The sequence below is a fragment of the Tachypleus tridentatus genome, chromosome 1, assembly GCF_004210375.1.
Source record: "Tachypleus tridentatus isolate NWPU-2018 chromosome 1, ASM421037v1, whole genome shotgun sequence".
NCBI lineage: Eukaryota > Metazoa > Arthropoda > Merostomata > Xiphosura > Limulidae > Tachypleus > Tachypleus tridentatus.
In genome coordinates, this window is record NC_134825.1 from 94,890,781 (window position 1) to 94,904,423 (window position 13,643).

Below are 13,643 nucleotides of genomic sequence, written 5' to 3' on the forward strand. Positions count from 1 at the left end.
AAAACGCACACAAACACCTATATATATATATAACCAAAAATGAGAAGTCTTCATACTTCGCATTGTCTAAAATATGCGTTTTTAAGACCCATTGAAAGCTGTTCCTTGAACTGAATCTTGGTTTCCAGTTGGTCGTATTCATAATCTTCTTCGAACTGAATCCATCTATCTGTCTATGCAGGAATTTCGATTTGAAGACCTCCGAAGGAAACCTCGGAAGACAATCGGAAGAGCTCGGAAATTACTGTTCTGCTCCCTGCTCGAGGTTGTAGTCGGGGGTCATATCCAAGTGGGTCCGCGGTGGTAGAGATTTGGGATTTAGAGCAGATTCAGAGCTGGGGGCAGGTCGCTCAAGAAAGCTTTGTGGTTGCTCCACCCACCGATGCTTCAAAGTCAAGTGTATTTTTACTCTGCTTGTTCATTGGCTGCAAGAAACTAGTCTGGGGCGGAGAGTAAGTACTAACCAATAACATGTGCGTGTCGACAACGAGCTGTAGATGAAATGACAGCGTTACGTCAGTAAGTACGGTGAAAGCGTGGCCGACATTCCAGTGAAAGGGATGCTGTGTGGAGAAAGTTGACTTAGATTTATGGGTGCTCAGAGTAAAAGATATCGTTGCTTTAAGCGAAGTGACAGTAGCCCAGCGTGATCGTGAAGAGTCAGTTTTGAAGAACGCCTGTTTTATTTTCAACGAAGTAAGTGTGTTGTTCAAGTGTTTGGTGAGATCCAGCAGAAGCACTGGAGTTTCCACGTGCTTCTAGGATATGTCCAGACAGCACTGACACTATGGTCCTTTATTACGATACTCACTACGCAATGTTTCCAGCACCGTCCCATCAGACAACCTTTAATCCATATCCCTATGCATCCAATCCAATGCAACAAGCCCCATTATCACATTATGGGTCTGGTCAACAGAGCTATGATTTGGGATGCCCAGTGTCCGAAACAATGCTCCAACAGGGTTGGCACACTCCGTCCGTTTACCCTGTCTCTGGCACTAACGGCGGCTCGTGTGCTCGTGCAGCTACAAACTCCAACAACTTCGAAGACTGGTCTCAGTCTCAAGGTTCACTCTCAAATCCTAGTCCTTGTTCCAACGTCGGCATGCCGGTAAATTTATCTTCAGCTACTGGTCAGCAATGTAATTTTGGGCTCCCTACTTACAGACAACATGATATTATGACCAACTGCCAAGGAACAGTCAGTCTGGCAGATTTGGTTCACCCTCCTGACAATGGAGCAACAACTTCTACGGACGAGTCTCCGTCCCCATGCTCCGGAATCAGCAGCGGCCTAGTATCATCACCAGGTGTTCGAAACCAGCCTCGGCCACAACCTGTTCGTAGTCCGTACGAGTGGATGAAGCGACCATCCTACCAACAGCCAGGCCAGTTGTTGCCAGGTTAGTAACTTTATTCTTCAGTTTTGTAAGAACGATATCGTCAAATCTAATATCGTTCACTTACATTGTGGTAGTTATGAGTGTAATAACGTGATTTTCTCTGTATTGAATAGACCTACTCCAAAATTCATATCGCGTTAAGCTGCCGTAGTGTTACTTTTTATCAATCATCATGAAATGTTTGAATAGCTTATAAAATATTAATTATTACTAAGCTCAATTTTTTATCGAAACGAAAACCGAATGGAAATTATGTTTATTTCTTTATTTTTTGTACTGTGCGGAGATTCGAACATATTAGTGTATTTATTGTTTTACAGTTTTCAATTCAGCTTCTGGTGAGAAACACTTCCAAACTGACTTTTTGAACTTTATAATTTAAGGTTCCTTTATCTAACAACTGACAACTGAGTTGTCAGAGAGGTGGTTATATGTACTTATTTTTAGATATGCTTTGTTTTCTCAATTTTGAAAGTAATATGTTTTATATTCTTTCCCTTTGGAATCGCAAACTTCATTACTTTAGCCCCCCGCTAGTATAGCGATAAGTTTACAGATTTACAACGCTAAAATCAGGGGTTCGATTTCCTGGGCTCAGCAGATAGCCCGATGTGGCTTTGCTATAAAGAAAAACAAAACTAACACACTCATTACTTTAAATTAGAAGGAGATATTTGTCAGATATAGATTAACATATGAAATTATATACTTATGCAAGATAAAATAGAATTGTTATGTTTTATGTTTTTTATATCGGTCGTGGCTGAGTAATTATCGCGTCCAGATTTTGAACCCGAGAATTCATGATTTGCGTTCTGTGACTGACAAATTTCGATTTGCGCATCAGACTACGTATGCTTGAAAGAATAGCCGTAGACTAAACTTCATTTTCTCTAGTCTATCACCTCCAGATTAGAGACCACTTTGTGCGAAAATTCTAAGACAACAGCAGTAACAATCTGTTCATTTGTTTTCTGTTTTTATTCAGTCTTCGTTCTTTGAGTTCTGTTTAGGTTACTGTGTGTTTGAAGAACACTGAATTACTTACACCATCTACAATATGTATAATGATGATTTACATATTAATGTTTTATTGAATCAAAAAATTGTCATTTTTAGGGACATCAGTTCAATTCTATTAGTTAATGCTTAATTATGTTTTAATACAAAATCAGAAAACCCATTTTTGAGATATTTTTTACATTAACTAGTTTTAATTCTCATTTGTATTTTAGTTTTATCAATTATATTAGTTATTTCTTAGCCCCTCAGTGGCACAGTGGTATGCTTGTGGACTTACACATTAAAAACCGGGTTTTGATACCTGTGGTGGGCAGAGTACAGATAGCCCATTGTGTAGCTTTGTGCTTGATTCTAAACAAACAAACAAACAGTTATTTCTTAACTTTTCCTTAGTGTTAGGAGATTCAGTAACCATTGAAAAGATGCATTTGGTATTGTAGGTATTTAAACTATTTTAAGTTGTACGTATAAATTTATTATCAATTTTTATGCTCTTTGTAAGTTTTAAATTCATCTTATGGATTATACATGTCCGTTCAAACGTACTTTTGCACCCACACGAATTTACAGCATATTACTGTTATTACTTTTACATGGAGGAAGTGAAAATTTTTAGAGCGATCACTTTTCTATGTTCAAAGCTTGTGTATGTACTTAAAAGCCTCAAGCACTCTGGATGATAAGTTTACACAAACATCATTATCACTTTATCGTCAAGCATAACTCATGAACAAATCATGAAATCTCCATCAATATTTTATTACACATCTTCAGTTAAATACTATTATTTCAATCTGTTTTTCTTAATGAATACAATACTGCGTTTTTGTATCTAAGGTTTTGTATCTATTTATGTATCTAGTTACATAATAATTACGTAACTACCTTAACTAATGTTTACCTCAATGTTTGCCCTGTGTACAACCATTACTAAATGCTAAATAAGGAGATAGAAAAAGAGGTTTAAAATTCACCTCTCTTACCATATAATTATGATAAAAAGCCTCAGAGGTATAACTGAATTAAATCACAATACACAGCTTGAGAAACACAGTCTAGGTATCTGATATTTACTTCCAGCAACACAACATTAACAACGCAATATACAACTCAGAAACATCATCTAGAGTATATGGTAATACAGAAAAAGTGTCGTATCTCATGTTTACTTGAAAACAAGAAAAATAAACAGTTTACTGGTTAAATTACACACTCACCTGATAGGCCTAACAGTTCTTCAGTAATGGTGATCGAATTTTTAGTAATAATTTTAATTTTAGTGAATTATATTAGCAAACTGAAACGGTCAATTGTGATTAAGAGCCATTGTAATAATACCACAGTACTAAATTTACACATTTCTTGCGCATTTTATGAATGTATTTAAACTTTTATATACACACTAAGACTATTTAAGTTTAGTATCAATAGGGAAACAATTTTTAAATGTTTAATCAAACCACACATTACTGTACATAAATATATACGTTTTTTTTTTTTTTTTACTTAAGCTGAAAATTTGGATTTTGGTTGTCTTATTTGACATGTTGTTATATAGAATATCAAGACTTGTATTTGTAAAGGCTGTCTTGTCATTCATGTATACGCCATACCAGCAGATATAATCTAATATTGTTGATACAGTATTGATACACTTATAAGCTAATTGAACATGAAATGCCTTCTTTGATCCATAATCTGAGATAAACAAAAATGGGTTTAAATTAACTAAGATATCCAAATCCTCGTTTCTTTCATTGTATGCTAATGAGTGAATATGTTTATTCATTGAAACACAGACGTACAGGTATTCATGTTCCCATGTCTCAAATTATTATATTATTTACTTTGCGTTGTTTGGCTAGACAGTCGTTGTCTTTTTTTGTGTATTTGTCTGCAATAAAATTTTATTAGATGCATAAATAGATACTAAAGGAATTGTGTGTAAAATGTTTTGTTTATATATTTATTTGATTCCTAGGGTACGGAAATGACGTGAAGCGAGGACAGTTAGTCGATAGAAATTATGCAGCTATCAGTTACTCGTTTGTTTGATATCTTTGATCTTAATGACTACAATAATCCTCTAAACATTGAAAATATAGCAGCCTATACGAAAAATCTGTATTTTACTTTCATTCTTATAACTGTCAATAAAACTGTACAACCTTCAGTTCTGCATGCACAAAGTCTTTGACAGAATGGGATACTCTATCTTGATGTGAACGTGCTTCTGAATCAGTTAATCAGTTAGCCTTGTGATACGTGTAGATTTGTGATTAATGTTAGCTTACAAAATCTCATATCTTCTATTGTTTTTGGCACATACTATATTGAAGGGACAAGATATACAGAAAAATTTAGTCAGAAAAGATCATCAGTCATATATTATGTGGTGTCACTAGTATCACAGTCATATATTATGTGGTGTTACTAGTATGCAGAAAATCCATTTTTTTTAATAAAACTTTTCACAACTTAATTAGAAGGTTGTAGACTCTGAAGCATTTAAGTAACTAAACCTTGTAGGTTAGTTAATAACGGAGAATCAACACTAATCAACATTTTTGTTTTGATACAATTGGTATAGAAGTGTTTTTTCTTGTTTTTGGTCTCCCGGTGTAACAGCGGTAATTCTACGGATTTATAACCGGGTGTACACAGGAGATAGCCTGGTATGGCTTTGTTATGAAAGTACATATGCATACACACTCTGTTGTATTAAAGCTATAATTCACACTTCATAATAACTATTCATTTATAACAAAGCAGTTATAACTCAAATCTACTTTTATATATGTTATTAAGTGGATGTTCTTTTATCTGTGCAAGATTAACATTTTATATGTATTGCAGAAACTGTCTGAATTTGTAAACATAATATGGCTATCAACAAGCCATGTTAAACGATTTTTTATTACTCAATCTACATTCAGTATTTTAATATTGTGGAGGGATTGTTTTTATTGCAAACGTTTTCATCTCAGTAACTTTTCACATGTTAAGGCTCAGACCTGTAGATATGCTAAGGAACATTTGATTGAGATCTGTCGATATGTAAAGGAATATTTAACCTTTATCTATTGATTCAAGACCGTACCTTTTCTTAACAAAAAATGCTATTTGAGTCACTGTTAAGAAAAATACAAGGAATTTCAAAGTAAATAGACTGTTATAGTAAATAAATTACTGTACAAGATCAATAAATTAACTGCTATGCCAAATATCTAATATTAATAAAGACTAATTTATCAACAGAATACAAAACTTGTTAAGGTAATATACTTTATTTTCGTAATTTTTCTAAATTGCAACCTGTTTTCCTAAATTACGTGGGGCCTGGCATGGCCAAGCGCGTAAGGCGTGCGACTCGTTATCCGAGGGTCGCGGGTTCGCGCCCACGTCGCGCTAAACATGCTCGCCCTCCCAGCCGTGGGGGTGTATAATGTGACGGTCAATCCCACTATTCGTTGGTAAAAGAGTAGCCCAAGAGTTGGCGGTGGGTGGTGATGACTAGCTGCCTTCCCTCTAGTCTTACACTGCTAAATTAGGGACGGCTAGCACAGATAGCCCTCGAGTAGCTTTGTGCGAAATTCCAAAAAACAAACCTAAATTACGTTATAAACGTTTTGTGTACAATGTAAGCAACTGTAATCTTTGTCAGAAGACAATAACTAGCATTAGGTGTATTTGGATTTTTAAACATAGCACTCTTAAGGAACTCAAGAAAGTGTAACTCGTGACAGTTGTTTATGGAATTAATTTTGATGAAAATTTACGTTCACTGCAAATATAGTGAAAATAAAACTTTAGTGGGTTTCTTTTCGTAATATCACCTAATTAAGTAGGTTGGACAATTAGTGTTTCAGTTAACAAATACGTAATTTCACTGTAAGTTATTACGGCAGCATGTGCTTGATAATTAAGTGCCTAAATGCACGTGTTGTAGAACTGTTCATGTTAACGCACCCACAGTGTGGGGAAAATTTTATAGTTTCGCAACAATTCGAACGAACCCAATTTGCCAGCCCTGAAACAGAGCTTTACCACAAGCCAACCCGTGGCCCTAACAATTAAAATATATACAAAAGTAAAACTTAACGCCTGACAACAAAACGATATCTCTTTTAATGTGTATTAAAAAAAACCACATAAATTTATTTGTTTCGAATATTAGTGCAAACTTAATCATTAGTCGTCCCTTATTTTAATTACAACAATAGACTAAAAGGAAGGCAGAGAGTTAACAACACTGCGATTTGGAATGACCTTGCAATTAGGACGCTCGGCTAGCAATCTGCTAGTTGTGAGTCGATGAATGTGCTTGTCATTTTAGTCATAGGGCGTTAGAATAGAACGGTCAATCCCACTATTCAGTTATAAAAGATTATTTCCTGTAATCTATCTTTTCAAGAAACTACCTACCCTTTTCTCTGCGGTGCAAAAGTAGAAAAAGCAATGCAGTCTAATTCTCTGGCGTGGCCATTTAGACCATTGTATGAATATATTGTCTTTGAGGCAGATGAATATCTTAAAACTCATTATATTCCTGACAATCACAGCAAAAGTACAAACGTTTATCAAGATATGACTTCCTCTAAGGATTTCAAAATGTTAAAGGTTTTTTTTCACGATGATTGTCTAAATAGCCTATGTGGATTTTAAAAACTATGTTTGTATAATCGCCTATGTGTATTTTAAACATTTATGTTATGGCAGATTTGTAGACTGTTTTTGATATTTTTGAAAAACAAACATCCAGTTGACTATGTTTCTTGAATCTCTTAAAACTGTGTAAAATTAAGTATTCTGAATCACTTTTGAACACCAAGCTCAGGACATCAAAATTCAGTACAAATTCGTTTTTTTTTTTTTTCGTCCTGACACTTGTAAAATAATGCCATGGAGGTCAATATTCAATATCACAACTTCTCTATCTACTTGTTAGAGAGAGTTTACCTAATAAACTCACATGTAGTCAAATTTTGTTATATAAATAGCTATACCAATATCTTATATAAAACAACAATAACATTTCTCCACCAAAGAAAATTCGTTAAAATGGTCATTCAAGAAGAAGTCTAGTAAAATAAAACGGAAAAAAACGCTTCTAATACGTTGCTATTACTTAGGTTTTGAAAGCAGGACCTTAAATTTTAAATGACTATTAAAGTTCTTTGGTACTTTGTATTTGCATGTGAATTTCGCCATGTCCTCTTTGTATATATGGTTGTACTGACACTGAAAACTATGTGTTCATTGTTTTGTAAAAATGATTATTTAGAATTTATCCTTACAAGTAAGTGTTCCAAAGCATGTATATAATTGTAAGAAAATTGAAATATAACATTAATTAATCAAAAACATTGTCATTCAAGCTTCAGGTGTCTGTGGGTGTACGTCCCACACAACTAAGTGACAAAGACTTCGTGGTGTCTTAGAGTGTATGTCCAACAGTAGTTAGTAATAAAGGCTTCGAATGTCTTAGAGTGCGCGTGACACACTAAAGAAACAAACACAGGCTTCTGGTGTTTTAACTATAGTTTTGATGTGCACCCTAAGTAGTAAAGGTTTCAGATGTGTTAGGATGCACGTTCCATACTACAATAAGTAATAGGAGCTTCGGGCGTCTTAGAGAGCACATCCCACACTAGGAACAATTCAAAACATAATATTGTTGCGTTAATAGTTACATATATGTTGTTTTTCTTTCTTATGTATCTAACGTATAAAAGTTTAAGTTCGAGAGGAATACATCTCTGATAGTTTTGTTCAAGATCTAATGAAATGCAGTTTGCGGATAGAATAGCTCATCTAGCTAGAATGTGTTCTTTCTTGAAAGACACCTAACGTCTAGGACATCTTTTTATTTCATATTCTTTGCTATGAGAAATAAGAGATGAACAAGATCCTGGGATGACCGGGTGGTTAGAGCTCTCTGTTGGACGCAACTTTGAGTCACATCACTGAATACTCTTGCTTTTTCATACAAAAGGATTGACTATCAGTCCCCTTTTTTGTTAGAAAAAAAAACTAAGATTTAATGATAGGTGGTGTTAACCAAATGCCTTTCCTCTAGTCCGGCTAGTACAGACAATTCTTTAGTAGCTTTGTGTAAAATTCAACGAATAAACAAAACTTACTGAAGGCAGTACAAACTTTAGTCATGGCCAAACGTTGTGAAGTAAGCAGTGAAGAGAATAACTCTCCACAGCCTTTGCGCACGCAAAAATTAATTCTTAGTAAAATTATTCGATAAAATATGTTTGCCTTTATCCATTACCAACAATGTAAGTTGCTGAAGTTAGAACGTATAATACGTTACAAAAAGAACAGATAACTATTTTGTGGTAGCTACGTAGGTGGTAACAATGTATTATACAAATCCATGCGATAGCAAGTTCTATTACTTGTGGCAAAATTACCAACAAACACAAAACACAAGGTTCCCCTTTTCTTTATCATCGTGCTTGACAAGGATATCCCGGCCTTTCACGAACTATACATTGAAGATGCCGCTAGAAACTTAGCCCTTAGGTTTGTTATTCTTAATGATCAATAGACAACGCTTACTGACCTGTAGACCTGGTCCCTCTGAGAAGTAATGGACAACTTGCGACAATTCTCACTCTCGGGGAAAATTGCTTCACCTTGTTCTGAGAAAGAAGGCCAGCTTGACTGCAGTGAATGTGTTGAAAGGGGCTTGTCTGTTACTTCCTAATAAGTTAGTCTAACCATAGGGTTGTAAGGACTGTGGTTGAGGTAAATAGATGTAAAATTGCTATGTCATTAGTTGATTAAACGCAGTCGCAGCAGACATGAACATGAAACCCATTAAATACACCTACCCTCTTTGAATTATATAATATGGAATTTCTTATGAGCTAACGAAAAGTTGAATCGGTGTAAATGACCGTTATACTATATAAATTAAAGGCAAATAAAGCACAAATAGATATCCACAATGTATGAGTATAAATTACAACACAACTTAAATATCTTATTTATAATCGTAGAGTAGTGCTTACTTGCTTAATACCATTATGTACATGATGATTGTTTCAATATCTAAAGATCGGGTGTCTATACTGTGAATCCAAGGATTTATGATTAGTATCCTACCACAAAAGCACGCTCCGCTCTTTGAAGTTATGGATGCGTTATAATAGTGACGGTCAAATCCCACATATTATTCGGTCATACAAGAGGTGGCGATGGGTGATATTGACTAGTCGCCATTGCCATCACTCTAGTCTATCAATATAAAATTAGAGATGGTTATAAACAGATGGTTCTTTCTGTAACTTTGGGCAAAATTTCTTAAATAATTTATTTTTCATCAAAAATCTTTGTATTAAGAAAGGTAGTTAAAAAACGATATTACAACATAGGTATTAACCTTATGCTCTGTGTTTATATGCATTAGCAAACGCTTTCTTTACAACTGGTAAGAGTGACGCCGAACCCTTGTGTCAGAACAAGGAAAACTGAATATTGGCTTTCATCTTTATTCGTATTTCAAAATTAATGCTTTATATATCTACCCTCTTATTTAAAATTCAATAAAATATAGGGATGTGCTCATTCAGGTCGTGAGACACTACTATTCACACACCGAGACATATAGTCATTAGACAGAACCCTTGTTTACCATGCTTCGTAATTTTGATCTGCTTCTATCCTATAAACATGTTTAATTCCGGTCACGGAGCAGCTAGTACCAATTTCCATACATAAGCCCTCGGACGTGGTTGTGGCTGTTTGCATTCTTAACGAGATGTTTCACTCTGGCAAATTGCTCCCGAGGTGATTTTGAAGGAAGTTTTACGACCGATCATATTACCTTCATGAACATTAAGTGATCGGACTTTTCCTAGACTGATTTAATCAAGAAAGACATGCATAAGTCGCGGATTGTAACTTACAGACATGTGTATAACTTGTATATTAGCAAAAGCAGAGTAAGTTCTGTAGACGTGATATAGGATTTTCATTGATTTCATTTAAAACACGTGGTTTGCTCGTTAAAAATAAACTGAAAACTTGTAGGATATATAAAAGAACTACTGAATACGATACTCAGTAATGTTTGTAAACTGCCTAATATTTTATAACATAAACCCTTCTATTTAAGGTTTTATTTGGTGTAAATAATAATTAAAACCTGAACGTAGGTTGAAAACATGCGTATGATGAACACAACTCCAGCGATACAGTAATTCTTCATTTACTGTCTCAAGCTGCACGTTTACTGGAGTGCAGGTTGGTCTTGTGGATTTTGGAACTAGCGATCCAGCTTTGAATCTGTGCATCTGTGCTATACTATAAAATGTTCTCCACCCTTTAGCTATGGTTGTATTATATATAATATGATAATCAGCCAGCTCCTTATCATAGGTGGTAGTATGTTGCTAAATGATTTGATTGCCTTTCTCCTGACGAGTAGCTCAAAATTAAGGATGGCGGCAGATAGTTTTAGTAGCTTTGCCTAAGTTCGAAATACCGATTATTGTATACTAATAGAATAAAATGCTATAGCATCTTTAAAAATTGTTTATATCTTATTTTCACTGAAATGCTTCAAGCATTCAGAAAATAGTAAAGAAGAGATGTCACATGGAGATGTTTTTAATCGTTCTTGAACGTATAAAAATGTTGATCAAAATACTGATAAGGAAACCCATTTTGAAAGTGAAAAGGAGCCTTTTTATATATTAGATTGAACAACAAAAACATTAATTTGTCCATTATTCTGATTGCTTAAACCTGCTGATTTTAACAAATTTACAACCACCAATTATGTCTTTCTGAAGGCTACTGCACAATAAACCTTACAAGCCTAGACGTAAAGTTTCGCTACGTTTCGGATGAAGGCCTAGATGTACATCTTACGGCTCACATGCATTGGCCGTAAAGTTAGTTCGGTCACAAAATCCTGTACCTAAAATCTCCTGGTTAGATTCCTAGTCCTGACTATCATTCAAGCAATTATTTGGATATTGATATCTAACTCCACCCTTTAGTGCCGGGTCTAAAAGCCAAGTAAATTTATCCTGTAGGTAGAATTAGACACCTGGTGTCGCCTTAAGTGTGTAATTTCCGCAATTCAGAACGCTTTAAGAACTATACTTAACCAACCAATAAGTTTAAAAAATGAAAGACAGTTTCGACATCCTCGTTTAACGTTACCGAGTTGTATCAAAATACAGGTGTTTGATAGCAATACAAATACTTTTGTCACTAGTCTAGGATCGCGTAACGTATCAACTGTGATACTAAGAATATCAATAATTTATCTCGACAGGTTGTCGGTAAAGCTAACTAAACATGGTATCAAACAAAAGGTGACCACTTGCTCGAGGTGCCTCAGTCACACGTCGACGCTACTTTTCCACACCGTAATTTAGGGGTGTGTGATGTTTGATAAGGACTTGTATCTATAACTACTTCCTTTATGTCTTTTGCCGCTGTGTTTATAACACTAGGGATAAACGTCACGTAGCATGACGCAGCCATGAAAATACCTCTTGTTAAGCTGTATTACTTTAATAAATCTGGACAGACTTTTTTCTCAGGAAACTGAAACTATTTGTTAGTTCTGCTTAATAGGTTCCATCAAATATTTCTACCATATGTTTACCATATTATAAAGCTTTCATCTTACAGGAAATATATACATTTTAGGCTTAAATTATAAAACAAATGTATTTGAACGCTAAAAATTATAACTGGTACATTATGTTTTATTAGATTTATTTTCAAGAAAGTACAGATATTTTAACATTGATACTTTATTTTATTTTATTAATTTAACTTATACTTTAAAACTTGCAGGAAAAACCAGAACTAAAGATAAATATCGCGTTGTCTACACCGACCATCAACGGCTGGAGCTAGAAAAAGAGTTTCACTACAGTCGTTACATCACCATTCGGCGGAAAACCGAACTGGCTACCATGTTAGGCCTAACGGAGCGTCAAGTGAAAATATGGTTTCAGAATCGTAGAGCCAAAGAAAGAAAGCAGGCCAGAAAACAAGAGGAAATTTTACGTAAAGAGAAAGAACAACTTCAACACTCTGTTACCTCGGGTCCAGGTTTTGGCATCGCAAACAAACCCATTTCTGCTGTGATTAATATGAACCCAGGTCAATGTACCTAAGCATTACCTATAACTTTGCTACTGATATGAACACAAATGCCAAGTTAACAGACATATTCTTACAAACGATAAATGCATATTAATAAGATGTGGAAGGTAAGAATATCAGTATATTAGCTAGTGACTTTCTACGTATTTGTCCCCGTAATTGAGAAAATATTTAATTGTAGAAAGAAGTATGACGTCAGTGAGTTTAATGTGCATAGCAGACAGATTTGCTGAACATCTATATGAAACATGTTTACACTATTGACTTTTCTAAGCAAGTACGGAGAAATTGAATCCTCAGTGTTTGAAATATGTTGAAAGACATTAAACACTGACGATTTTTTGTGTGCAATTTTAGTGATCTGAAGAAAGATAAATAATTTTGTTGAGCTTTGTTTGTTGTATATTTGAATCATTTGAATATTGTTATTATTTTATCTCTTCGAAATGTTAAGACAAATTAATATTGGAGAAATTTGACTTTGAATATTTTCCCGAACATCTATTAAAGGTAAAAACGGTTAATATATTTTTAACCTTTCATTTATAAGATCTTTCAAGAAACAATATTTTTATTAGGACAGAATCAGCTTTCCTTATTCGTTCAAGAAATTATATTTTGGTTAGGAAACACAGTCAATTTTTGCTACCCATTGATAGTGTACTCTACTGTGTAACACTTAAGAGCATTGTCGAATTTTTCAGCGTTAATTTCCAAAATTCCTATCGATAGATGTGAAGTTTACATGAAATTCGTTAAGACATTGCGAATAATGTTTTGACTGTAGGCTGAATAAATATCTGCTTAATTCATTGGTATATAAGTAAATATTCGTTTTTACATCATATTTATAATGTAAAGCTTGCGTTCTTGACTTGTGCATACTTAATCACAAATCATTTGATTCTTGCGAAAGTAAACAAATTGGTCATGCTGACAAGTTTCAGAAGTATTTTCTGTTTGCATATTTTGAAAGTTTAGAAGGTCTCAGACATCACTCTTTATAAACTGTACTAATTTTTGTCATAACGTATTGATGTCATGTATATGTGCTTTAAGGGACGT

The 13,643-nt window shown here is 34.4% G+C and overlaps 1 protein-coding gene across 1 annotated transcript; it reads left to right on the plus strand.

The window, feature by feature from the left end:
* The first annotated feature begins 319 nt into the window (after nt 1-319).
* Nucleotides 320-13,386, plus strand: LOC143255910 (uncharacterized). Its single transcript, XM_076512322.1, has 2 exons — nt 320-1,406; nt 12,264-13,386. Exons 1-2 carry the CDS (start codon nt 788-790, stop codon nt 12,587-12,589), a joined length of 945 nt encoding a protein of 314 aa, XP_076368437.1. The 5' UTR covers nt 320-787; the 3' UTR covers nt 12,590-13,386.
* Nucleotides 13,387-13,643: the final 257 nt, after the last annotated feature.